The following is a 25,783-nucleotide window of genomic DNA, read 5'->3' as shown; positions in this document are numbered from 1 at the left end:
TGGAGAGACGCAGAATGAAAGTTTTTCAGGAGTCACGGCAGTAGAGGCAGCACAACTTACGGGAATAATCCCGCCCACTCTAAAGCGGTACTAAACTGCAGTGGAAACACAAACCGAGCCGTTCTGAACTGTGCCGAGTTGTACCACGCAGTGGAAAAGCACCATTAGTTGATCCATATATTAGGTCCAGATTTCTGTGCATTTCAACATCCTTTGAAAGATGGGTTAACCCATGAACATTGTAAGTAACAAATTCAGCGAAATTTCAAACAAATCACTGAAATTTGTCACAAATGACACAAATAATGTGTGCACAAAGCCGTGAAGATTTGCAGACAATAATCGACTTGCAAGGGTGAAAAATTGGCAGCAGATAAAAACATGAAATCGTTATAAACTGAACCCGGCAACACATTTCGCTGTGTGTATAACAAGAACTACATACTACTACTACCCCAAAACAAACAAGATGCATGTAATCATGAGGAAAGCATGATACTATGCCTATATGGTGACTTTCTGACATTAGACATCCTTTCAGAAGACGATCAGTCTGGAGTGGACTATTGACTTCTGGAAATGTCTTTCTCTATTTAAGATAAACACTTCTTAAAGCCTGAGTAACCAGTTTTTGCTCCTTTAATGAAAGCTCTTGCTGGAACATCACAGATAACAGCGGTGACCTTAAAGAAGCACTGTCTAACCTTGATAACCCATCCTTTGCTTAATCCTTGTAACTCACTGACATAGGCTGTGTTGGAAATGCCATACTATCATACTACTCTTACTAATGGACCAGAGTTCGATTCCAGATTTTGTCAAACTCATACTTCTCATTTTCCAATCACATACCAGATCAGAAAGTAAATGTTTGAAAAGTGGAAATAAAATGCCTAATTAATTATAAAGTGTTATGTATGCTTAGCTGTAGGTAGGTTTTTTGTCCCAATAAAGTGGCATTCATCTAATAAAATTTGTATATATGACAATTTACACTCAATATGTTAATAATAATAATAAATATCTGCCGCATAACTACTATTTACACACCTTTTGCTAAAGAAAATATTGTTATTTTAGTGTAAATAGAATTTATCATTATTTGCACTTAGTGTAACTAGAATATATTGCTTTTTCCACTTAGTGTAACTGCCAAAAATATCATTGTTCAGTTAAAGACAGCTCAGTTTTGATTGAGTTCTGTCCAATATGTAAAGTTCATCAATTATGAAATGAGTTAAATTGGGCAATATTGTTTACTAGTATGAAGCCTTATTAACAAGTCTTTGTAAAAAGAACGGTTAGCACATTTGTTTGTAAGGTAACAACCTTGACAGCTGTGCTGAATTAATATTCATTGTTTGTCATGTGACAATTAAGCATACTACTCTGAAACATTTTTTGCTTATTGTATACTGTTTCACACACTATTCTTTAAAAAACAGTAGGCAGTATGCACTGTGTACTGGGCAGTAAGCAGTAGGCAAGTATGCCATTTTGAACACAGCCAAGCTCTTTTAAATACTCAACCAAACTTTGAGCATTTGTGGCTTTTATTCACTGTGGCGTTCACTGCCGCTCCACTGCTCTGTAACTCATAGGAAGCAAGTAAAGAACGCTTTTCACTTTCAGTTTCTAAGACTACGCCTATTCATGTTTTTTACCTGCTCATGTTTTCATATGCAGCTGGCAATAAGATTAAACAATAATTACTTCTAAGACAACACATACATTTATTGTTGGGTTAACTAACTGGTTTTGTGTCGATCTATCCTGAGTCACAAAAAAAAATCTGCCTACAACATGCTATCAACAATAACATATTATAGTACAATAATCAAATAATATAAGTTTGTATGTGTGTATAAACCTTTTAATTAACTCTGAGATTATATATTTTTACTTGTAAATCCCACTGTTTGCATTCTAATACTAGTATAAATGGTTTCTAATACTATAGTGTTATCCAAATCCTTAACAACATTCTTTGGAACTTCCATTGACATTGATACATACACAGAAACTTGAAATCCCTTCTGCCTTTGACAGTAAAATATGACCAAATAAGGACAAATCTCTCATTAACCAAGTAATACATCTGTTTTTAATCTTCTCAACAATAGGCTTAACATTTAATGCATTTCTTTGCTTCAAGTCTTTACAAATTACTATACCAATGTATGTGACAACGTCTTTAATTGGTATTCCTTGTAATCCATTTTCACCTGTACAAGTGAACGCTGAGCATCGGCAGCTAATGAGGTACACTGGAGTGACACCACCGCCCCTCTTCAACTGATTGGCTGAGGAGGAGCTGTCAATCAAGAACTAGTGGACCAATGATGAAGCCTGATTTACATGAAACTCTAAATGTGGAAATAAGAGTGAAAGGAAAAACGACATAAGCATACAAAAAATAAAAATATGAGCAGAAAAAAAAACAGAAATATAACCAAGGAAAACATGATTTTGTATGCAAGTTGGATCATTTTGCATTAATATTTCAGTTTTGTGCAATATGATTTTAAATGTGTTTAAAGTTTTGGTTTATGCTTATTTTTTTAAATGCTTTATTACATTTTTGATTTACGCTTATTATCTTTCGATCCGTGACCATTGTTTGCTATTCTGAAAAAAATCTGTTTTCATTTTTAAATTTTGTGCAATACATTTTACTTGTGTTCTTTAAAATTTTGGTTTCATGCTTATTTTTTTTTTTATCCGTGACCGCAAAATGATCCCATAGGTCAAGTCAAGTCAAGTCAAAGTTTATTTCTATAGCACGTTTAAAAGCAACAGAGTTGCGCCAAAGTGCTGTGCAACAGATACAAATGCAATACAGCAAATACAGTATATATATAAAAATAAAAAAAAACAATATCATATGAAAATGGTATAGGTGTATAGGTGTGCCTGTGTATGTCTCACAAAGAATAAATCAAAGAAAGAAACCCATACAAGGTTTGGAATAACTTGAGGGTCAACTATTTTTGGGTAAACTATCCCTTTAAGACAAGTGAACAGCCTCTTTTCAGTGTGATGCTTCATGTGACTTGAAACCACATCCAAACTTTTGGCAGGTGAAAGGCTTCTCTCCAGTGTGAATTCTCGTGGATTTTGAAGTTTCCTTGTTGAGAGAAACTCTTCACACCATTGGTAGGTGAAAGGCCTCTCTCCGATGTGAATTCTGATGTGGTCTGTAAGGTTTCCTCGTCGATCGAAACCCTTACCACACTAAGGGCATATGAACGGCTTTTCTCCTCCGTGAATTCTCATGTGGACTTCAAGGTTTCTCTTTTTATTGAATTTTTCACCACAATGGTGGCAGATGAAATAGCCCTCTTCTATATGAATTCTCATATGGACAGTGAGGTTTCCTTGTTGACAGAAACTCTTTCCACAGTGTTGACAGGTGTGAGGCTTCTCCCCAGTGTGAATTCTCAGGTGGGCATTAAGAGTTTGTTTATGTGTAAAACCCCTTCCACACTGCGGGCATGAGTAAGGCTTCTCTCCGGTATGAATTCTCATGTGGCTTTTGAGGCTTCCTTTTCGAACAAAACTATTTCCACACAGTTTGCAGGTGAAAGGTTTCTCTCCGGTGTGAACTCTAAGGTGCCTGGTAAGGACTACTAGTTGAGTAAAACTTATTCCGCATTGTTGGCATGTGTAAGGTTTCTCTCCAGTGTGAATCCTCATGTGCCTGTTAAGGGTTCCTTTTTTAATGAAACTTCTTCCACATTGTTGGCAGGTGTACGGCTTCTCTCCGGTGTGAATCCTCATGTGGACTTTAAGGTTTTCTTTTTTAGCGAAACTCTTTCCACATTGTTGGCAGGTGAAATTACTTCTAGCTCCTGTCTTCTGAGCTCTTTGTTGTGAAGACAACTTTTTATTCCGTGAGCAACTATACATTTGTTCTTTGTCTTCCATTATATGCTTTAGTTCTTCACTTTTTTCTTTCAGCAGCATCAGGTCTAAAGAAAAACGACACCAATACAAGTTAAAAATTACTTTTTGCCAACAACATGTATCTTAGATACTACCCACTAAGCTACAGAAAGAGGTGTTGCCTGTAATGCTCCTCTCAATATTGTCATCTTTAGAACAGGGATTGAAGTGCCGATGTCCTGCAGAGTTTAGCTCCAACCCTGAAAAACCCTCATCTGCCTGTAGCCCTAATGATCCTGAAGACATTGATTAGCTTGTTCAGGTGTGTTTGATTAGGGTTCAGGACATCAGCACTCCAGGACTGACGTTGCCTACCCCTGGAAAATGTCCAAAATATTTTTCAAACTGGCAAACCCCTTATGATCAAGCTTGACGTAAGAGAACTGGTTAATTATAAACTTGCAAATTTGACATTGACATCTAAAATGTTGTGCTCTCAGCTATGTTCAGTTAAAGAGGGAAACTGTATTTCAGTCAGGATTTAACTATTTCAATCAAAATTTAAGACTCATCATAGTACAGAAACTGTACTTATTAAAGCTATAGATTGCTTTTGTACCAAGTCTTTGTAAAAATCATGGCTACATACATTTCTGCAGGAGCTATCTAATGACAAAATAGACTATAACATTCTCTTGGACAGCTTGAGAATTATTTTGGCATTTGTGGACAAACATTAAGATGGTTTAAGTCTCGTATATCTGACTGCTACCACTTTGCTTGTGTTTGATGAGATGTCTCTTTATTTACACAAGTATGGAGTGCCACAGGGCTCAGCTGTCGAATGATTTCAGCTTCAGAGCAGATAGTGAGGAGCTCCCTGGTCTCTACAGACATTTTGTTGTTGTTGTTGTGAACACTGATCTGCATTTAAAACACTTATGGCATTGGTCCTGCCAGACATTTTGCTGCAATAATGCAGGGAACCACTCATTTTATATGAATCTTGTAACCGTGATGAACGTTTTCAGAAATATAAGTCACATTTTTTTTTTTTTTCTGAACTGACTTATATAAATGTTGTTTATAGTGAATGCTCCAATAAATTTTGTTTTATATTTACAATTCAGTTTTAATCCAATTGATGCTTGTGCTAATGCCGAGTTCACACTGCACGATTTTAGCCCGATTTTTCACTTGCCGACAGGTTTTGATAAATCGCCGACAAATGCCCTACATCGGAGGCAAATCGGAGCTCGTTCACGCGAGTGACAATCGCGCAGTGTGAATTATCACCGACGCGATCTGAGAGAATCGCCGACACGTCGCCGACGCCTGTGAAATATTTGGCATGCTAAATATCTGGAGCTGTCTGTGATTCACAATCACGCTGTGTGCAATGATTTCTGACTGAAAACTACATCACGATGACCTTCAGCCAATGAGAGACAAAGATACAGGGCAGAGGGAAGTTCGGTGAGGAGTTATAGACCATATCAGTATTTTAATATGTACAAATCATACAGAAACAAGCACAAACGCTTGACCAGCCGCAACATCAGCATAACAGTTACTGCAAAATTATTATTTACCACTCTTTGCAGAACACAATCCCTGTTCCCTGCATCTCCTTCCTGCATAATCTGTTTTTCTTTTTGTAGCTGGAAATCAGCGCACAGACAATTTGCGGGCTATATTTTTTTAATACTCCAGTCTCGCTCGAGAACAATGGGCTGATGCAGGCAGCTTCTCGCGTTATTTCCTTATCACTTCTCGCGTGTGTTTTGTTGTGAAATGTAATTTGCGGATCAGACAGAGTTGTCGGCGATTCTTCCTATTGTGAAATCGTGCAATGTGAAAGCCCCTGTCGCCGATCCATCGTGCAATGTGAACACAGCAGCGACTGAATGTTACCCCAGATAGTCACGCAGTGTGAAAACAACAGCGATCCGACGAGTTTGAAAATCGTGCAGTGTGAACTCGGCATAAGTGAGCAAACAGCAATAAAAATGACGCAACAGAAGTTTGCGCGTGCTCTCTCTCTCCTTACCATTAAGTATCTTTATATAAAATATAACTATTAAATACAACTTAAATTAACGGTATAAAAAATGTCATCTTAGAGTGGCTTCAAGTATTTGCAGTTACATCAATGTTTTATATTGCTAGTAGACTGACGTTTTTTAAGCTCTGAATATTGTTAACTTCCAAGTTTTTATCTGCCTGGAAACAAAGTTGTGTTTATAAGATAATAAATAAACAAAATGAATAAATCAATAAATAAATAACAAAGGGCACAATGTAAGCTCCGGGGAGAAGAGTGTAGTCTCGCGAGAGTAAGCTCCGGGGAGTTACGCCTATGTCATACGCTTGAACGCCTTGTTGTGAACGCACCTGCTTGATCGACCAGAAGCTGGAGATTACAGTTTATAAAGTTTTAAAAATCGATATTTTTATTAGACTAACACATTGTTTCGCATCAGAAGGCCTTTATTAACACCCTGGAGCCGTGTCGAGTAGTTTTATGATGGATGGATACACTTTTTTGGGATTCGGAAACAGGGGCACCATTCACTGCAGTTATACAGCTTGGAAGAGCCAGGACAATTGTAAATATAACTGTTTGTGTTCGTCTGAAAGAGGAATGTCAGATACACCTAGGATGGCTTGAAGGTGAGTAAATCATGGGCTAATTTTCAGTTTTGGGTGAACTATCCCTTTAATTACAGCACTCATATGACATTCTTCAAAAATATCATTCATGTCTGTGGACCTGGACATTTTAATAAGGGTCAATTGAGTGATTTCAGCTGTGAGAATGAAAACCAACCTGTTTGTTCCTCAGTATCTTCATGTTTGACTCTTAATGTTTCTTCAATCTTCATGTCTTCAGTCTCCTCTTTAATAAACGCCATCTTTATAACAGTGTGTCACGTGGGTCTCAGTCGCTTCAGCAGGAGTTTTTCTGTGTGTTTGGACACTTTGTCCTGTTTAAGATGAGAATAATTAATAGTAAGAAAAATAAATGCAAACTAAATCTCTGGGTGCGTCTTAATCAGCTCCCTAGTTCAGTAGTCAGCACACAGGTGAGGGAGTCAGTCAGAGAAATATAGAGAAAAATAATAATAAACTAGAACTCAAATTAATAAAAAGACCAAATATATAGAAGGTTTATATTTGTATGTTTCTATTTGGTATTTACTGATTTGTAGGTTATATTTAGTTAGATTACACTTTCATGAAAACATTTGCAGTTGGTTTGTTAAGTTGTCATTACACATGTTCTTGTTGCATTTACACTGTTTTGAGCAGCAGATTCGAGCGATTCAAAACAGTGAATCATTTTGCAAATCAATTCATTCAGTTGACTCAGAGAAGTCTCATTTAACAAAAAAAAAAGTTACCATTAAATTGCAAAGTAAAAAAAAGAAATTACTGTATTTTACACTTCACAAGGAATAACAGTCAATTTTTATTATGGTCACTTTTCTTAAATAAGACATGCTTAATGATGTATGCAGCCTTCAAATGCGCCCTTCGAAGGATGCAGCCTTTGAATTGGGATGCAGTTTTATAAAGCTCTGTTTCTCCATCACGAAGTTACTTGCCAGTGACTGAATTTGTGTTTATAAACTGATTCCCGATATAGGGAGTGACATGAGACGCACCGTTTCTGTTAAGCGACACGCAACGACAAAGCAACAGGATCCCGTTCATTTCAATGGAGAGCTGCCGATTTCCGGCGACAAGAGCGACAGAGGCGGTTGGTGACCGGATGGGGCGTGTACAAAGCTCAGAATCCTTCAACTTTATGCAAATGAAGAGTGACTTTTGGGATCGACAGCCAATAGGAAAGAAGACAGTAGAGCTCATGTGATCATTCTCCTTTCAGCAGTAGATAAACATGCATTGGAAAAAAGTAGGCTCTGCTTCTCATTAATTTTTGTTTGTATGTACTGATTTAATTTATCTTTATATTATATTTAGTCTTTTGCCTCAAAAATGTTTGTATTTAGCGGCAAGAAACCTGATTCGCTGTCAAGGCAACCAGTAGTGAGAACGCCCCTAGCGACATGCAGCAACAAAAGTCGCTGCTAGTGTGAACGCAGCTTTAAGGCCTTTCCACACTGAGCGCGAAAAAGCGAAACAAATATCGGACGCGATGACGCTCTGGAATAAAACAACAGAATCCTATGGATGCTTCCACACAGACCGCAAACATTCACGCACTGAAAATGCAAATGTTTTTTTTTTTTCTCGAACCATTCCGATTAATCTTTTCAGTTTCGCAAAGCGCAAACACGGGCCGTCCAATAAGATTTGAGCATTACATCACATGCCTGGAGCAGCTGCTGTTGCACAAACGGTCAGGAGTGGTGGCGCCGTTTCGAAAACCAGTGTAAACAAACACAGAAGAAGAGTATTCTGAGACAGAAGAGAGTGGATGCTGAGCTCTTGTTATCATTAGTATCTGGGAACAGATTTATTTTTTATACAGAATATAATTTCTATTCATTTCCAACTGAATTATGTGATCTGAAGAGCACTGTCCCTGTTCTTCCACGTGCACGAGTGTTACGAGTCAGAGTGCGTTCACTCTAGATCTGTCAATCATGTGATCACATCTTAAAAGTAAAAGTACTTATAGAAATATTTACTCAAGGAGAAGTAAGAGTAATAGTCTGAATAGTTACTTGAGTAAGAGTAAAAAACTACTTAAGCAGTTAAATTACTAGTTACTTTGGATCATATACTGATATCTATGGTCTATTTTTATTTAGATATATAGATAAAATGTATGTGACCCTGGACCACAAAACCAGTCTTAGGTCGCTGGGGTATATTTGTAGCAATAGCCAAAAATACACTGTATGGGTCAAAATTATAGATTTTTTTTTTATGCCAAAAATCATTAGGCCATTAAATAAAGATCATGTTCCGTGAAGATATTTTGTAAATTTTGTACTGTAAATATATCAAAACTTAATTTTTTATTAGTAATATGCATTGCCAAGAACTTCATTTGGACAACTTTAAAGGCAATTTTCTCAATATTTAGATTTTTTTGCACCCTCAGATTCCAGATTTTCAAATAGTTGTATCTCGACCAAATATTGTCCTATCCTAACAAACTTATTTATTCAGTTTTCAGATGATGTATAGATCTCAATTTTGAAAAATTTACCCTTATGACTGGTTTTGTGGTCCAGGGTCACATATATTAGTGTTATATGATTTTAGTGAAGTTAAAAGTTTTGAAAACAAAATACCTGCAATATCCAGTTACAGCTGTAGTAATCCCAGAAGTGAAGATCAGGAGACTGAGTGAGTCTTCAGCAGGTTCTTGATTGAGATGGTACTGTGTGACGCTGCAGTCATCAAGACTGACTAAAGCACTGAATCACTGTAGTTTTATACAGATTTCAGGAGGTCGTCATTAGAATATAAAGAATGCAAAGGATGTGAGCAGTTACAGGAATTTACCCAGATTTTCAGCAACTCTAATCCAATCAGCATAACTATAACACTCATTATCACAGAGATCAGGGAAAGTCACACCTTCAGACACTGCATTCACATTTAACTCAGGTATTGATTAGCAGCAACAAAGACACCAATTAAAGAAATGAGGCAGAAACATCAACAGCCAATAAAGACAAATGGTGACAAAGACCATGATTTCACATTTGCATTCACACACTCCTAAAGTGGAATATATTTATTTTAAAATTTAAATGGCATTTATCTTTCTGCTGATTTTCTAAGACTACAATTTAATTTTGACCGAAATAATTGTCTTTTGCAGTAATTATTCCTTATACGTCTGTATTAAATAACTATCTGCCTATTTCTGTGGTTCCTTTAATCTCCTTCCTTTAAAGGTACTAGAAAATGTTGCATTGGACCAATCACAGTCTTTTCTAAATACAAACCGTATTACTAAAAAAAATTAAGTCAGGTTTGAAGTCTAATCATAGCACTGAGTCTGCTTTGCTGAGAGTGCTTAATGATATTTTAGTTGTTACTGATGCAGGTGACCCTGTGATTTTAATTCTTTTAGACTTTGATACTGTTGATCACTCGTTGTTTCTATCCAGATTAGAATCCTCTGTGGGGATAAAAGTTTCAGTCTTGAATTGGTTTAAATCCTATTTTTCTGTCAGGATTGGCAATTTTACTTCCTCTGTTGTTCATCTTGAATCTGGCCTTTGAATCGGGGCTTTATTTTTCTCTCTGCATGCTGCCTCTGGGTTTGACTCTGAGATGTGGATACACAGATGATATACAGTCTTTATTTGCATGTCTTGATGAGGTAAAGCTCTGGTTGACAAGTAACTTTTTAACTTTAAATGATTCAAAAACTGAGGTTATAGACTTAGGTCCAACTGACAATTTGGAGTTTAATGTCTCTACTCCAGAAAGTCAGTAAATTTGTAATTCAAAGTGTGCACAGAACCTGCTGTTCTTCGTGACAGTCAGCTAGTTTGTTTTTAAGGAGCATTACTGTAATGGAGAAACTGGCACTGGTACGGAGAAACAAATCTACCCAGAACTGCTTGGCTAAAGAACGACAAACATCATCTGAAGATACTGAATGAAATTCAGAAATCTCCTGACTCTGATGCTTTTACATGACTTATTGTGCAATCATATAAATCAAAATAATATCAAATATCAACATTTCCCTGCTGAAAAAAAACAATAGAACCCTGCCCAAAACACAATAGAAAATGTAATGGATTTAATGGTTATAATGGGAACTGTATTGGTTTTAATGGAAACTATAATGGTGTCTACTGGTATGTGATGGATTCTATTGGTGGGATGTTAAATCCATTGGAAAAATGCCCAAAACACACTACAAAAAGGAATTTTGTAATGGTTTTACTGGAAAAAGCTAATGGTTTATAATGGTATTTTAATGGAAACCATTGGAATTTCTGTGATGGTTTCTATTGGGCTTCTATTGTTGTTGTTTTTTGCAGGGTTAATAAACATGTTAAAATCTCAATAACGTTCATTCCTATTTTTCATAATTATTAATGGAGTAATATGTATCTCCAGTTGACTGAGTTTGGGTATAAATAAAGACATATAAGTTTGCCTTTATGTATAAAGGCATCTTGAAGAATCTTGGAAAAATTAATATCATTTATATAATCACTATTGGTATTTTCCAAAATACTTCTGAATAATAAATATTTACTTTCTTTTATTTCTTTTATTTAATTTTTTATGTCAAGGAAGTCAAAAGATACAATACTCAGGGTTCTTACACCTTTCCCAAATTCAAATTCAAGCGCTTTTCAAGCATTTTCAAGATTTTCCAGCACTTTAAACTGTGGTAAATTACATGTTTACACACACACACACACACACACTTGAGTTTTTCCACTTTAAATCAGATGTTATGGTGCTATTAAAAACCACCGGTCTGGATCGCATATAGCATTGCATAATATAAATAGCCAACATAAAGTATATAAATTATAAAATAAAAAATAAAGAAAGAAATAATTTACAGGGTACCACCAGGATTTTTCAAATAAAATGTAAGGCTTTTTAAGACCTGCACAAATCAAATAAATACTATATTGGGGAAGGGCAATGTCTATGGTAACTTATTAAACCATAAAATGACTGCAAAAAACATGATTTGCAGTTCAAATACAGGTTTTCACAAACAGAGTTTTATAAAGTGATTTTCAAGGATTTCAAGCACCCGTACGAACCCTGAATACTAAATTCTGAGAGAAAAAATGAGTTACATTCCTGCGCATTTCAGGATACATTTTTATAAGGCTTATAGAAACTGAATGATATACAATAAAGAGGAAATAAAAAGGAAAAAGAAGAGAGAACAGAACCACAAAAAAGAAGAGAGAAAAAAACCAGCAGGGTAAGGTACAGTGTAATGGTGACCTTGCATAGTTTCTGTCACAAATCCAGGTCATGGTCTTCCGTCCACTCGCCATCAGAGGTCGCCCTTCCTTCATATTGACTCTCACACCACAGACTGTTTCATGTCACTCCGGACTACAGTTCCCATCATCCATTGCACTGATCACACAGCTGTCAACAATCACACGCTCACCTGAGAGCCATTGCACACACTATATAACACTCACTCAGATCCATATTTCTCAGATAGTAGTTATACATGGATATTCTTTACTTATATATTTTCTTAATGAATTATCATTTGCAATTACTGCTTGAATCACATGTGTTCCTCTGTTAATCTAGGTAATTGTAAAGAACTTACAAATGCCTTAATATCGATTTTTGATCTAGATGCACTTTCTGTATATAGTTTCTTAAAACAATTTTCAAATTGTTCATGGATTTCTGGCCATCTATGTAGAGTTTTCTTTTAGTTTTGGGATCTCTGATTTTGTAGATTGTGTTATCAACTTGTTGTTTTCGAAGCCTAAATGACAGGAGCATTAATGACCTACTCCCAGCTTCATAATAGTGTTGTTTTAGAAATATGAGATTCTTCTCTGTTTCCACATTATGTAGCCAGTGATTTATTTTTCTAGCATTAGGCATGGTCTCTGGGCATTTATGTTTTTTTTATTTCAAACTCTTTTAACTTTGTTTGTAATCTCATGAATTTCTCCTGTCTTAGTTTTTTAGCTAGTGCGGTTTCTGCAATTATTTTAGTATTTTAGCATCCCATAGTACAAACGACAATATTTAAAAGAGAATGGCAACAAAGAAGTAATGTTTAATTTCAGTTTTCATACGTACTACGAACTGCTCATTATTTAAAATGCTAGAATTCAATCTCCATAATGTATTAATATGAATTCTATTGAAACTTACTAAGGCGTATACAGGTGCATGGTCAGATAGGTCCATTGTTCCTATGCTACATTTAATTACCTTATGCAGGGCCGGCCCATGCCTTTATGCGGTCCTAAGCAGAATTTTATTTGGGGGCCCCTCGGTGCCGCCAATATGACTGGTTATTGTCAAAGCTTGATTATTCACACATTATAAATCTAACACACCCATTATCAATTTTGTTTGTATCTGTATCAATGTGTGTAGTTTTATATACTGTATATATGCATGTGTATATGTATTAGGGGTGTAACGATAAATCGGTTAATGGATCGATTCTATGACAGTTATGTCAAAGAAATGCTTCACCGAATGCTTCAATGATTCAAAGCACTCAAATAACCACACACTGATGACACCTGCTGGTCAAAACAGTGTAAATTCAACGAGAACAACAAACACAAACTTGTGCAAGAACAGCTTTTAAACACAGTGCGATAAAGTGACCATTTTAAATCCATTTGTCCATCATGTCAGAAGTACTGTGAGCACTTGGAGTCCATCAGAAATATAACGTCTCCAGTAGAGCGCTCCAACACTACCAGAGAGCCTGAGCTTGTTAATTTGACTTTTGAATAACCTCAGTATTATTTTTGGATTTCTCAATGTCACTGAAACATTGAATTTCAGAAATCTGCAAACAATATCTGCAGCTACAAGAGAATAAGAGGTGGAACTGCAGAAAGAGCTTCTACTGGTAATGGGGTTGCCACTCATTCCTTGAAAAATGGAATCGTCCTGTATTTGAGAATTAAAATGGAACGGGGTTTATCTCGTATTGTCTTCAGACACCATCCCGTGCAAATCATCCCACCTGCATTCTGTGAAGACTCGCTCTATTCTACCCCTGATTGGATAATACTCACTGCCTTCATTGGTTTGATTGGTTTGTTTAATACCAACAGGTTCAGCGTCAATCAAGGTCAGAGCAGGGCGGATCTCTTGGAGACTCCCTCAATTTGAAATGATGGCGAAGGCAGATCTTTGAAAGTTTCAGAGCTAAAACAAAAGTTGATGCAAATGTACCAACAAGACTGGGAATAATAAAATACTTTGCTTTAGAGAAGAGTATCAAGCCAATTGCACAAATTGTCGTGACCGCAACATTCCCGCAATTCTAGAACTCACAGAAATCAGAGCAGCATTTCACAGTTCTTCATACCTCAAGCATCTCCCGAGGCAGATAATTACAGTTTTTTTTTTTTTAATCATCTCCGTAATTTTCTGATTAATTGATTACATATGTCTATTTGTTAATAATAATGTTACAATGTAAATGAATCATCCATATGTTATGGTATGATTTATTTATTAAGGCTGAGGTGTACAGTCAGACACAGCATTAATTTAATGAGAGATATGTTTAATACATATTTAATAATGAAAATATAGTGCCTATGAGAAGAAAATTAACAACTGTATGTTATGCTGGGTAATGGTATGAGACCGTGATGAGACAATAGGCAAATGATGCAGGGTAAATTGTGTAACCGGCAAAGTAACAGGATGGGTGAATGCTAGATGGGTTTGAAAAGGTGGGCACTTGACAGTGACTGGCATTAGAACAGGAACTGAAGACGTAGTGGTAGGTAAGGATGTTGTGACATGGGACTTGGGGAGTTTTTGCTGGCGGTTCTTCTTTGAAGTGCACCAAGTGGTCAAGGTTCACTTTGGGGCAGATTTTTCCATTGTCATCAGTGAGATCAATGCTTTTGTCATCCACATTTAGAACAGTGTATGGGCCAACATAATCCGGGTCAAGCTTGCCTTCCTTTCATTGCTGACTCCTTATGCTTTGCCGCAATACTCCAACCTGCAGGACCCTGGACTTGTAGCTTTCTTTTTTTAACTTCAGCACGAACCTGCGCCATATTTTCTTTAACAACCTGGTAAATTCGGTCCTGTCGTTTCACACATTCAGAAATGCACTCCTCTGCTATCAATTCTTCAACACATTCATTGATCTATGAATAAAAATTGCACACAAGAAAACAAGGTTAAATAATGTACTGACCACGAATTTGTCTGGTACCTCGCATGGATACCTAGCCTCATGTCCAAAAAGCAAAAAATGAGAAAATTTGAGGGTCAGTTGTTTTTTGGTTCACAAACCAAACATCATGGCCTCAAAATAATTTGCCCACGAGCTTGGTTTCCTTTCCACTAGCTTGCTCAAAGTTCTGTAGAGGGAGAAGAAAACGAGAAAAGAAACATTAGGAACCTGTAAGTCAATTACCAAGTGTGTTATTGTCCCGGTTGTTTGGCGTGGGAAGGATGCAGGAGACTCGAAGTAGGTAAATATTCTTCGTTTTAATAAATCAATGAAGTTGCATGGGAAACACAACATAAAAGACGAGTGAACGGACCAAGACTCAGGGAGAACTCAGGACTTATAAACACATAGGAAGTAATCAGGGAGAACAGAATCAGGTGAGGAGTAATCAAGGAATAATCAAAAGAACTTAACAAGAGCAGGAAAATAACCAAATAAGGAAACTCAGGAAGGACAGGGGAAAAACAAACAACAAAGAGTCCAGAACCCTGACAGTTATATCTGGAAAAAAAATAAAAATTCTAATCTCTGAATTGTGCCATTTAAGCCTCTCTACCAAACCATTCGTTTGCGGGTGGTATGGCACACATAAGCTCCTGCTGATGCCCAGTGTTTGGCCCACCTCTAGATTGATCTGCATACACAAGACAAGTTTTATTTTTAGCTGAGCAGAAAGTTCATTTAAAAAGATAAGCTTTCTGAGAAGCCCTTTTTTTTTTTTTTTTGTGTGTTTTCTCTAACATGGAAATTTATATGGACATGTGTATTGTTAAAATGCAATTTAAAAGTAAAAAGATAAGCTTTCAAGATGTTTTATGGTGCTAAATTTCCTACTTCACCTACCTTATTTTATTTATCGTCAGCTTAGGTAAAGTAAGTCAAATCTGTCCTATGTCATAAGCATCTGAGTTCATCCTTACAAAACAGGTCACAGAAGATTTCTCCGTGGTCTGTTCTTAGCTATAAATCAATGCCAGGGAGGCAGACTTGTGTTATATAAATACAAGTCAGTTTATTATTACAATTAGTAAGTAAGCAGTACAAATATTCTACAACTACTGTATATAAGTATTAATGAAGTATAAATATGAAAAAGTTCTTTGCTCAAGGCAATATCAGCGATGGTTCTGGTGCCGGAGAGATCTTCAGGTCTCGAAGCAGCATCTGATTTAATCATCACACTTCAGTCTCTTATAGACAGCAGGTGGATCCCAATGTCTTGTGACTTCATCCTGGAAATCCCCTCAGAAGTTGTTTTATAGGCCTTGCATCTTCTCATTTTTCTTCTATGGGATTCGTTGCTCTAAGCTTGAAACACACCAGCTGAGGTTATGCCCAGCTTCTTTTCTTTAAAGCTCATCTCTAACTATGCTCTTGCTAATACATGTTATAAACATTTTCTCAATAAATGCTTAAAACAATAACGTGTGGTGTTTTACTTAAACCACTTTCTAAATAAAACAAGGCAGCGGCTATTTGCACTAAGTGAAAATAGCAGTATTTTTTAATGATATGCTATTTACACTATGTGCAAATACATACACACAGCTCATTTAGTGGATAAAAGTGAACAATTTATCCGTTTAAACATTTGTTATGTTCTCTTGTGAATAAAATATTGGCTCATGTGATTTGAAAGTCTTTTAGTTTTCATTTTATTCAAATTTAAAAGACGTCCCAACATTTCCGGAATTCGGGTTGTAGCTATAGATTCTATTTACCAGTCCCTCCAGTTTTTCGCAATTCCGCGATCGCTGAATACAATGCAAAATAAGCAAAATGTCGCATTTTTTTTGTGATCCTGCATAATTCGTCATTTAACTGCAAAATAATCGCAAAAAAAAAATAAATAAAAGACCTCACATAACATAAAATTATAATCATCTCACTGAATTATTTTACGTTACGTGGATTCAGATGTTGTTCACGTGATGACGTCTGTGTATGTGAGCGGTCTGTCAAGAAACAATGGCGGCAAATTTGTCTCACCTGCCTCCTCACATCACATCAGTGCGGCCCAGGCTAAGCAATATCCCGATATACTGCACGAGCAGGGGCGCCGTTTCCGTATGGCAGAGTATGCAGTTGCCATACCCTAGCCCAGTCAGGTGTGCCGTGGAAAATTATCCAAACTTCATATCTCTATTATAATTCAGTATTTTTATTTTAAATCAGAGGGTTTTAAAAATGTTTAACCAATGATAAGCATTAAAAAGAGCTTGTCAGTAAAACCTCGTAATGCCATTGGATCATCTCTCAGCGTAACCTCGTAACTTCACCCCGCCTCAGACTGACGCGCCGCGCACAGCCTGGAGGAGACAGATCTCCACTTTTTCGCAATGAAAGGGTAAATAGATAATTGATGTTTGAATAGTACAGCGTTTTCATTACTCAAACACTATGTCTGTAAAGGCTAATGTTTTTGTGTGTTTGAAGAGCGGAGAAGTAGGTTATTTGCCGTCTATCCAATATACTTTTGTACGTTTTAAATATCCTGTGCATAAGCGCTTAATTTTAGATTTTGACCAAGTGTATTAAACAACAAGAAAAACTAAGCGCCCATATAGCTACAATCAACGTTATATAACCTGTAAAAGTTGATGAAAGCATATACTGCGATGCACTTACTGCCTCAGATAACTGTTACAGCCGTTCTAATGACACTCCATCTCCGTCATTCGCTGGTCAAAAACTTTAACTCCATTTGAGCTTGAATTTCATATAATGTTAAGTGCATTAAGTGCACACTGATCAGTAAAGTCTGATACAATACCAACGCTGAAGACACAGTGTTTAATTATTGAATTTTTCCCTTTCTATTTTTTATATATCAATATATAATATATCAATATATCATAATTTATTAAGAGACCAAAATACCAAATGTATGAATTGGATTTACAAGCAGTACAGCAACAATAATTCTTTGTTAATGTTTACATAGGTAAGGTGGAAAAAGGGTCCTAAGGTTGTTTTAAAAGTAAAAATGTTTCAGAATTGACTAAGAGACCAAAATATACCAGCTTTATGCATTTTGTTTGTTATTTGTGAATATTGTGCATCTAACATTATACTGTCACGGCAAATGAGACAAAAGGATTCAAGTGCGGTAAATAACAGTTTATTGACTGAAGTCAAGATAAGCAAATGGTTCACAAGAGGTTCGCTGGCTGGGTAGCGCAGGGATCCCAATGGGCAGCCTAGCCGGATGAAGATGATCATCAGCCGGAGAACGAGAGGTGAAACTGGTCGAACGGCGTGAGGATCCAGGAATACGCGCCAGCCGAACCCAGGGACAAACACAGAGGAACTGATGAAGACAAGACAGGTTAACGTGCCATAAATAGCCAGAGAGATACGAGCCGCACCTGACTCCAATCAACTCGTATCTAAGACACACCCACCACTTAAATACACACACACACACACACACCACAAGCAAGAATGAGATACCGAATCCATGAAACGTGACACATACATAATCTGCACGTTTAATAAACTCCAGCTGGTTCAAAATCGCATGCGATTAATTGTGCAGCCCTATGGGGACACTTAATTTCCAGTGATATCGTCTACATGATTGCACAAATACTATTAGAACTGAACTGAGCTGGATGATGACATCACTGAATTCAATAATGAAATACCTTTAACTGAAAATTGAGTGTTTACTATTGTTCTTCTGCACTACCGACACACTATTTTCCTATTTGACACCGTAAAGCTGCTCTGACACATCTGTATCGTTAAAAGCACTATATAAATAAAGGTGACTTCACTTGAGTTAATCTGGTAAATGTGATATCATAATTTAAAAGAAAAAAAAAATCGCAAATTTGTCACAAATTTATGGAAATTACCACCACAAAATCAGTCATTTTGATCACAAAAATCACACAAAAAAATCGTGAAATCCTGGAGGGACTGATTTACTCTGTTAAAACAGCAAGATTTTCTGCTATTTATACTACTTAATGCAAATAGTGGCAATTATCTGCACCTCAGTATTGTAGTACATTATAAAACAGTACGCAATAATAACGTATTGAGTGTAAATTATAGTTTTAATTCAAATTATTAAATGGATGCCACCTTATTGGGACAATAAACCCCTCCCTACACCTACCCTATGTCACGAATCGCACCTCTGTGGCTCTCTCCGATCGCCACCGGAGGGCACCTTCACCGGAGTACTAATCACATTTGGACTACATTACCCACATGCCCCCTGCCTTGGCCTGATTACCTTCCCCAGGTGTTCGTCATTTTCTATCCCTATTTAAACTGTGCTCTTCTCCTCAGCAGATACAAAGTATTGTTAGCCTCGGCCAATTCTGAGCGTTTCTTCTGATTCTTTGGTTCCCTGTGTTTTGACCTAGGACTGGTTACTGATCTCTGATTGCCTGCCTGCCTGTTGCCTTTTGACCCTGCCTTACCGTCTTTTGATTCTCTGCTGCCCGCCCCGACCATAGCCTGGTATCTGTTCCTGATTTTGGATTGTGTTTGTGGTTCTCTATGCTGTTGTATTGACCCTGCCTGGTTATCACTATTAAAGTATTATCGCAAATGGATCCAGACGTTTCCGACTGCATCACACCCCACCCCTTCCCAATACTCTATTTTCAACTTTTTGATTATTTCCTTCATTTTTATTGAAAATAAATGCCTTTCCGATGCGATTATGAGATTATAAAAGGGAGAAAAAAAGTTCGGCAAAAGGCGGGTTCGAACTCGGGTTGATCGTGTCAAAAAGCACGCGCCTTACCATCTACGCCACTGAAACTGATGTTAAATGAGCGTCTTTTTTCAGTGTTGACTATCCCAATCACACATTGGTGGGCGGAGTTAGTGTAAATAGCCTCTGCCAACAAGGCGGGCTATTTGCACTTAGTGTAAATAGACACTCGATAAAACAATAACATGAATAATGTCTTTCTGAAACTCTGGTTTCATTGATTGATATTATATGAAAAGAAACCAGCAGAACAAACTTGACCAAAATCACATCCTCAGTGTCTTTTGGTCTTTCTCTAGATGTTCTCGCTGGCTCTGGGGTCACTGAGGATGAAGAGGCCACAGCAACATCCGGCCCAGATGAGACAGTAAGGGCAGGTGGAGTGACAGAGCATCTCATTCATGGCACTGGACCATTTCCAGGATGCTGCAGACATTTCATATCCTGCAAAAATGTACAAATACAATACAAAAGCAGTCATTTTAACAGCACAATGTCTTGATTTCTGTATTAGAAGTAACAAAATTATCTTACTTTATATTTTTGTTAAAGGGGTTTTCCCCCTTTTTCTCACAAATGCTGCCATCACCTTTCCTTGCAGGCCCTGCTCCACTACAGAAGATCTGCATTAAATACACAGGAATCAAGAATCAGAAAAGTGCTGATATAGCTCGGTTTTAAATTACAATAATTTAATAAACGACAACTTAAGATTTAAAAGATGTTTAATTCATTTCAGTAGTATACAAACTGAGAGCCTTTTGATGGCAGCATTCCTTCATCAGTCACTCTTCACTGGATAAACACTTGTGTGTCTCATCTGTCCCTGTAACATCCAGACAAGATTCAGTCACCTCTGTGATTTATCTGCTCAATACTGTATTTACATGTTGAGGTGGTTGCTGATTTGTTAACTCACTTTTTATCCAACATAAATGCTCCTCAATTTGGCAGACAAGAAAGCTCTCCAGTGGGTGATCAATTCTGCACAAAAAATCATTGGCTGTCCTCTGCCTTCCGTAAAAGAACTTTACATTGCACACCTTGGAAAGGCAGCGAACATTTTAAAGGATCCCTTCCCTCCAGGACATCATTTGTTTGAATTGCTGCCCTCTGGTAAACGTTTTAGGTCCATCAAATCACGGACCAATAGACTTAAGAAACAGCTTTTACCCCAGCGCTATACGGGAGCTGAACGCTGTCAGCGCGCACACACACACACACACACACACACACACACACACACACACACAAACACAAACACACAAACAAACAAAATGAGTAATGCACCAATCTGATGGGGCATCTCAATCAACACAGGTTAACAACACCCTCTGTATACCCTTGTGTGGGTCTATTTAGTACAAGTTTACATCTTATATTATTCAGTTTGTGTTTGTGTGTATATTCTGTTGCACTTACCTTTTTTTTATTGTGTGCACTATCATGCAGCACTTTTCTGCCCACCGTGCAATATTTCTGTGCAATATCTGACTGTTTGTTTTGCTGTTACTGTTTATTATTTAAATTAGATGTTTAGCTTGCACTATTTTGTGTGTGATTGCACTGTATGGATTGCTCTAATTTGCTGTACTTGTAGTATAGTGACAATAAAATAATCTTGAATCTTGAAAATACATCACTCACTCAGATGTCTGTTCATGTCTATTAGATGTGCTCATCCTATACAGAAGTCACAAAGATTGAATATATTAATAATCAATATATTTTAAGTTCAAATAGAAGAAAATATATATTAAAATATTTGATTTTGGCCGCTCTAATATTTTTCACATATATTAAATATATGTAAATATATTTTTATCGGAAATATTTACATATATTTATTTCCTTTATATATCAGTCTATGTAAATTTATTAATTTGCAATTTTTGTTAACATTACATTTCTATACATGCAAATATATTAGATTTCTATAAATGTAAATATATTTTAAAATATTCAAATATTAAATTGTTTCATAGAATATATTCTCGTTTACTCAAACTTCATGTAAATAAATAAAATCTCCACACATGTAAATGTTTTCATTATCGAGATTATAATTTGCCCCTTTATAATAAATATAATACAAACAACATTTGGACACTGAAAAACTGTAAAACTCTCCAGACAATGTAACTTAAAAACAGTGACAATATAAACTGACGTATTAATATGAAGAGTACATTTATCAACACCAGTTCAGCATGAACCAACAAATTATAAATGCTCATGATGTTTTTGGCACATAAATTAAAGATTATTCTTCTGTAAGCATCCAGGGTCAAAACATTATGCACAAATATACAAGTCTTAGTAAGCATTCAACACACTGTATTTAAATATTTAAGAGCTATCATTAACTATGCACAATTTCTCAACTAATCACATGCTCCCCTATTGAACCTGAATCAAGCATTGTAATGCATCAGCTAATCAGTCCCTTAACCAACCCACTTCCGATAATTAATTGGAAATCATATGCAAAATCTTTTTCTTGCCACAAAAACTTGTTTTTGTTTTGTTTGGTCAGTGCGTTCACCCTGTTGGAGTAAGGCAAGTGTGAAATGGCTTTTAGGTGCTTTATTTAATATTTAAGCAATTAACATTATATTCTTAAATAAGATACATTCCCTATTTTTGCAATATTAAAGTATTCATTATATCAAGTAATATCTGCATGCACCTAACTCTGAAGAGAACGTCTCGGGTTACTTGACTGTACTTGATCCTCAGGGTAAACTTTTGTCCGAAAGGACGTACAGTCACGCTTACAGTGCGGCATTGAGGCGCAGCATCTCGTTTCCGCTTTTTCAGGGAACAGGGTTACAGTCAAGTAACCTGAGATGTTCCCTTATCAAAAGCTACTCTCGATGCTGTGCTGAAAGCGTTATTGGGAACGAGAATACCAATGCCGCCGCACTGGAAGTATCTGGACCCCCAACATTGTGTAGTGTGTGCGCACAAACATCAACGAGGTCTCAGATATGACTTTGGGATTTCGACTAAAGGACATGCAAGCGCGGAGTAACATGAACATCCAAACTATAGAATCTAACAAATGTGTGCGGAGAGGACCAACCTGCCGCATCACAAACTTGCTGCAAGGGGACACCTCTTGCCAAAGCCACTGAAGATGCAATCCCCCTGGTTGAATGGGACCTTACACCTAGAGGCGAAGCTTGACCATGCGCCTCATAGGCTAGGGCAATGGCATCCCTCACCCAATGTGACATAGTCTGTCGAGTGGCAGCCGCCCCCCGGTTGCAGTCTCCAAAACATACAAAAAGCTGCTCCGACTTACGCCACTGGCTAGTGCGGTGGACGTAAACCTGAAGAGCATGTACTGGACACAGTAAGAGAAGTTTCTCCTGCTCTGGTGTCGTGAACGGCGGAGGGCAGAAGGATTCGAGAACAACCGGATTTATGGTCGAGAATGGAACCGTCGGAAGATAACTAGGGTGAGGATGCAAAATAGCTTTGACCAGCCCAGGGGCAAAATCTAGGCAGGATGGCAAAACTGACAGAGCCTGCAAATCCCCAGTTCTCTTCAGAGAAGTAATAGCTGTTAGAAAAACCATCTTTAGGGTCAGAAACCTGACAGGCGCTGACTCTAATGGTTCAAAAGGGGTGTCCACTAAGCCCTCAAGCACTATATCTAGGTCCCATGAAGGAACTGTCGCTCTAGTTGGCGGCCTCAACTGTTTAGCTCTTCGAATGAAGCGGGCAACTAGAGGGTGTTTCCTCACCGAAACCCCATCAATCAGAGCATGGCAAGCCGAAATGGTGGCCGCGTAAGTTCTGAGAGTATTAGGATATGTGCCTGAGGACAGTTTTTCTTGCAGAAACTCCAGTACTAAAACAATCTGGCAGTGAACTGGATCTGCATGGTGTGTCGTAAACCAACTTTCGAAAACGCGCCATTTAATGGCATAAGTTCTTCTAGTGGAGGGAGCCCTAGCGCTCAGAATAGTCTCTATTACATTGGCTGGAAGGCCAGCATCTCTTAGTTGGTCCCCCTCAGGGGCCAGACGTGAAGGTTCGGGGAGGGGATGAAATATTGTCCCCTGTGCCTGAGAGAAAAGGTCCCTCCTCAACGGAATGGCCCACGGCGAGCCGTCGAGGAGAGATATTAGATCCGAGAACCATATTCTGGTCGGCCAAGGGGGCGCTATCATTAAGAGGCGAGACCCCTGTTGACGGACATTGGCCAGGACTCCCGGGAGCAGAGCAACTGGAGGAAATGCATAAAGATGCAGTCTGGGCCAGCAATTCTTGTGCGTGAGAAGTCTGGTGTGGAGGGTGGATCTGGAGCTGAATTCTGTCCAGGTTGCCACAATATCTCTTGATTATCTGTCTTCACGGACAGGCCTGAAATACAATCCAAACATTAACAATGATTGTTATAAATGTAATGTGAAGCTTTTACATTCACAAAGCTAATTTTGATCTTGGTGGTGAAGTGAGCAGAAAATTCTGCCGGACTGAACAGTGGTGAACAGTTTTCAAGAGTGCAAATAAGATGTTAAGTTTCAAGCACCTTTCAGGCTTGTGTGTATGGACACTTTTACCAGATATGAAACTATGTTGGTCAGTGCCTCCTGAAGAAAACATGAACCAGGCAATCTGTACATCCTCCAGTACTTGGTCTCCCTTGACCCTAATTTAAAGAAGAAAAAAACAAAAACAAAAAAACAACCAAATGTTTTTCTTTACAGTAGTTGCCTTTACAGTGTGCTAAATTTTTGGATTGCTTCTGAGAAGAATTGGTATGATGTCGAGAACTGGTTGTTATTTGCTGCATTCAAGTACACGACCTGCAAAATACAAAAGAAAAAAGAATAATGCAACAAAAATAAAATAAGCACATACATTGGAATTGAATGTGTTACAAACTTCTTTTCAATAAACAGGAATAAATTTTCATATACGTCATAGTGAATGGACTGATCTTGATAGCAGATGACTAGTAACACTGTAAATGAATTGCAAACACGGTGAAACCTGTATTTTATAGGAACACAGACTAAACAAACCTTCATATATTATGATGTTGTATCTATTTACAAGATTGAAGATAAAAACACTTTTTGAAAACTTTACTGTCATTCCTTTAGCTTTATATATATATATATATGTATGTATATATGTATGTGTGTGTGTGTGTGTGTGTGTATGTATGTATGTGTGTGTATGGGTCGGTGTCTGTGTGCATCATTACAGTCTATAAAAAGGGTTCAAATGTGTTTCTCTTATCACAAGACTGCAATCACTAGTAATCGGAAGACTTCCTGTTAATGAAGCATCTGGAAAAGATCTACTCTATGACCAATGCATTAAATTACATTAAATAAAGACAACAATAAATAAAACAAGCAAATTAAATGATAACTCACATGTATCTGGTCCACTGATGTAGCCATGTCTCAAGTCAAGTGAATTATGAATCATCTTATAACAGGCGTCCAATACTGACTTCCGGAAAAGGGGAATAACCAATGACATTTGAGGTAACAATTAAACCAGCAAGCCCTGCCCCACGATTGACAAAAATAAAAGTGTTCGCGCAAGCAGGTGAGAGAAGATTGAGCGCGAGCATGTGAGGAATGATCATGTTTGAAATGGGTTTGAACTATTCATAAATGCCTGCTCGGGCATCTGATTGCACACTGACACGTCAAAAGCGTACGATTTGACAGCAAAATGACCGTGTGATTTGTCATGAAAACGTGCGTTCTTAGCGTGCGCTTTGGGATTACGGAAAATGGGAAATGCTGTTTTTGTGTATCAACGCACGTCCTAGACGTGTGATTTGTTATAAAAACATGCGCTTTGGAGTCACAGAAAAAGCACATATTTGACGTGCGTTTATCATAACAGAAATGGGTGTCAAATACGTGTTATGAATGTGTGAACAGGTAAACCAATCAGGCAGAGCAAACCTCTTTTGAAGTATCCACACAGGCGAAAAGAACGTGTTCTCAAAATGGCACGTTGAAAGCGTGTGCTCACTTCATAGGGCCTGTCTGTCATGCTTTGTCCGCTATATATGGGGTATTACGGTAAGGCATTGCTGCCACATATATTTTTTCCCACTCGGTTGTAATGACAGGATGTTATGTCGTTTAAACGACATATTTTTAATTGTATGTTAAGGTTCATTAAAGAAATGGGTCTGGTACACTCTCTATTATAGATCAGTGGTGTGGTACAATTGTTTACGTGATGTAAGTTCATTTTAGCTGCTGTCAAACGTT

The 25,783-nt window shown here is 37.4% G+C and overlaps 2 protein-coding genes across 2 annotated transcripts in view; both read right to left on the bottom strand.

Moving 5' to 3' along the window:
* The window catches only part of LOC131538747 (gastrula zinc finger protein XlCGF8.2DB-like), a 149,236-nt gene that overhangs the window by 89,669 nt on the left and 33,784 nt on the right, over nucleotides 1–25,783 (bottom strand). The window lies entirely within an intron of this gene.
* Nucleotides 2,245–4,219, bottom strand: LOC131538821 (gastrula zinc finger protein XlCGF49.1-like). Its single transcript, XM_058772963.1, has one exon. It carries the CDS (start codon nucleotides 3,964–3,966, stop codon nucleotides 3,235–3,237), a length of 732 nt encoding a protein of 243 aa, XP_058628946.1. The 5' UTR covers nucleotides 3,967–4,219; the 3' UTR covers nucleotides 2,245–3,234.

Source organism: Onychostoma macrolepis, chromosome 04 (genome assembly GCF_012432095.1).
Source record: "Onychostoma macrolepis isolate SWU-2019 chromosome 04, ASM1243209v1, whole genome shotgun sequence".
Classification (NCBI taxonomy): Eukaryota; Metazoa; Chordata; class Actinopteri; order Cypriniformes; family Cyprinidae; genus Onychostoma; species Onychostoma macrolepis.
This window is presented reverse-complemented; position numbering and strand designations above follow the sequence as displayed.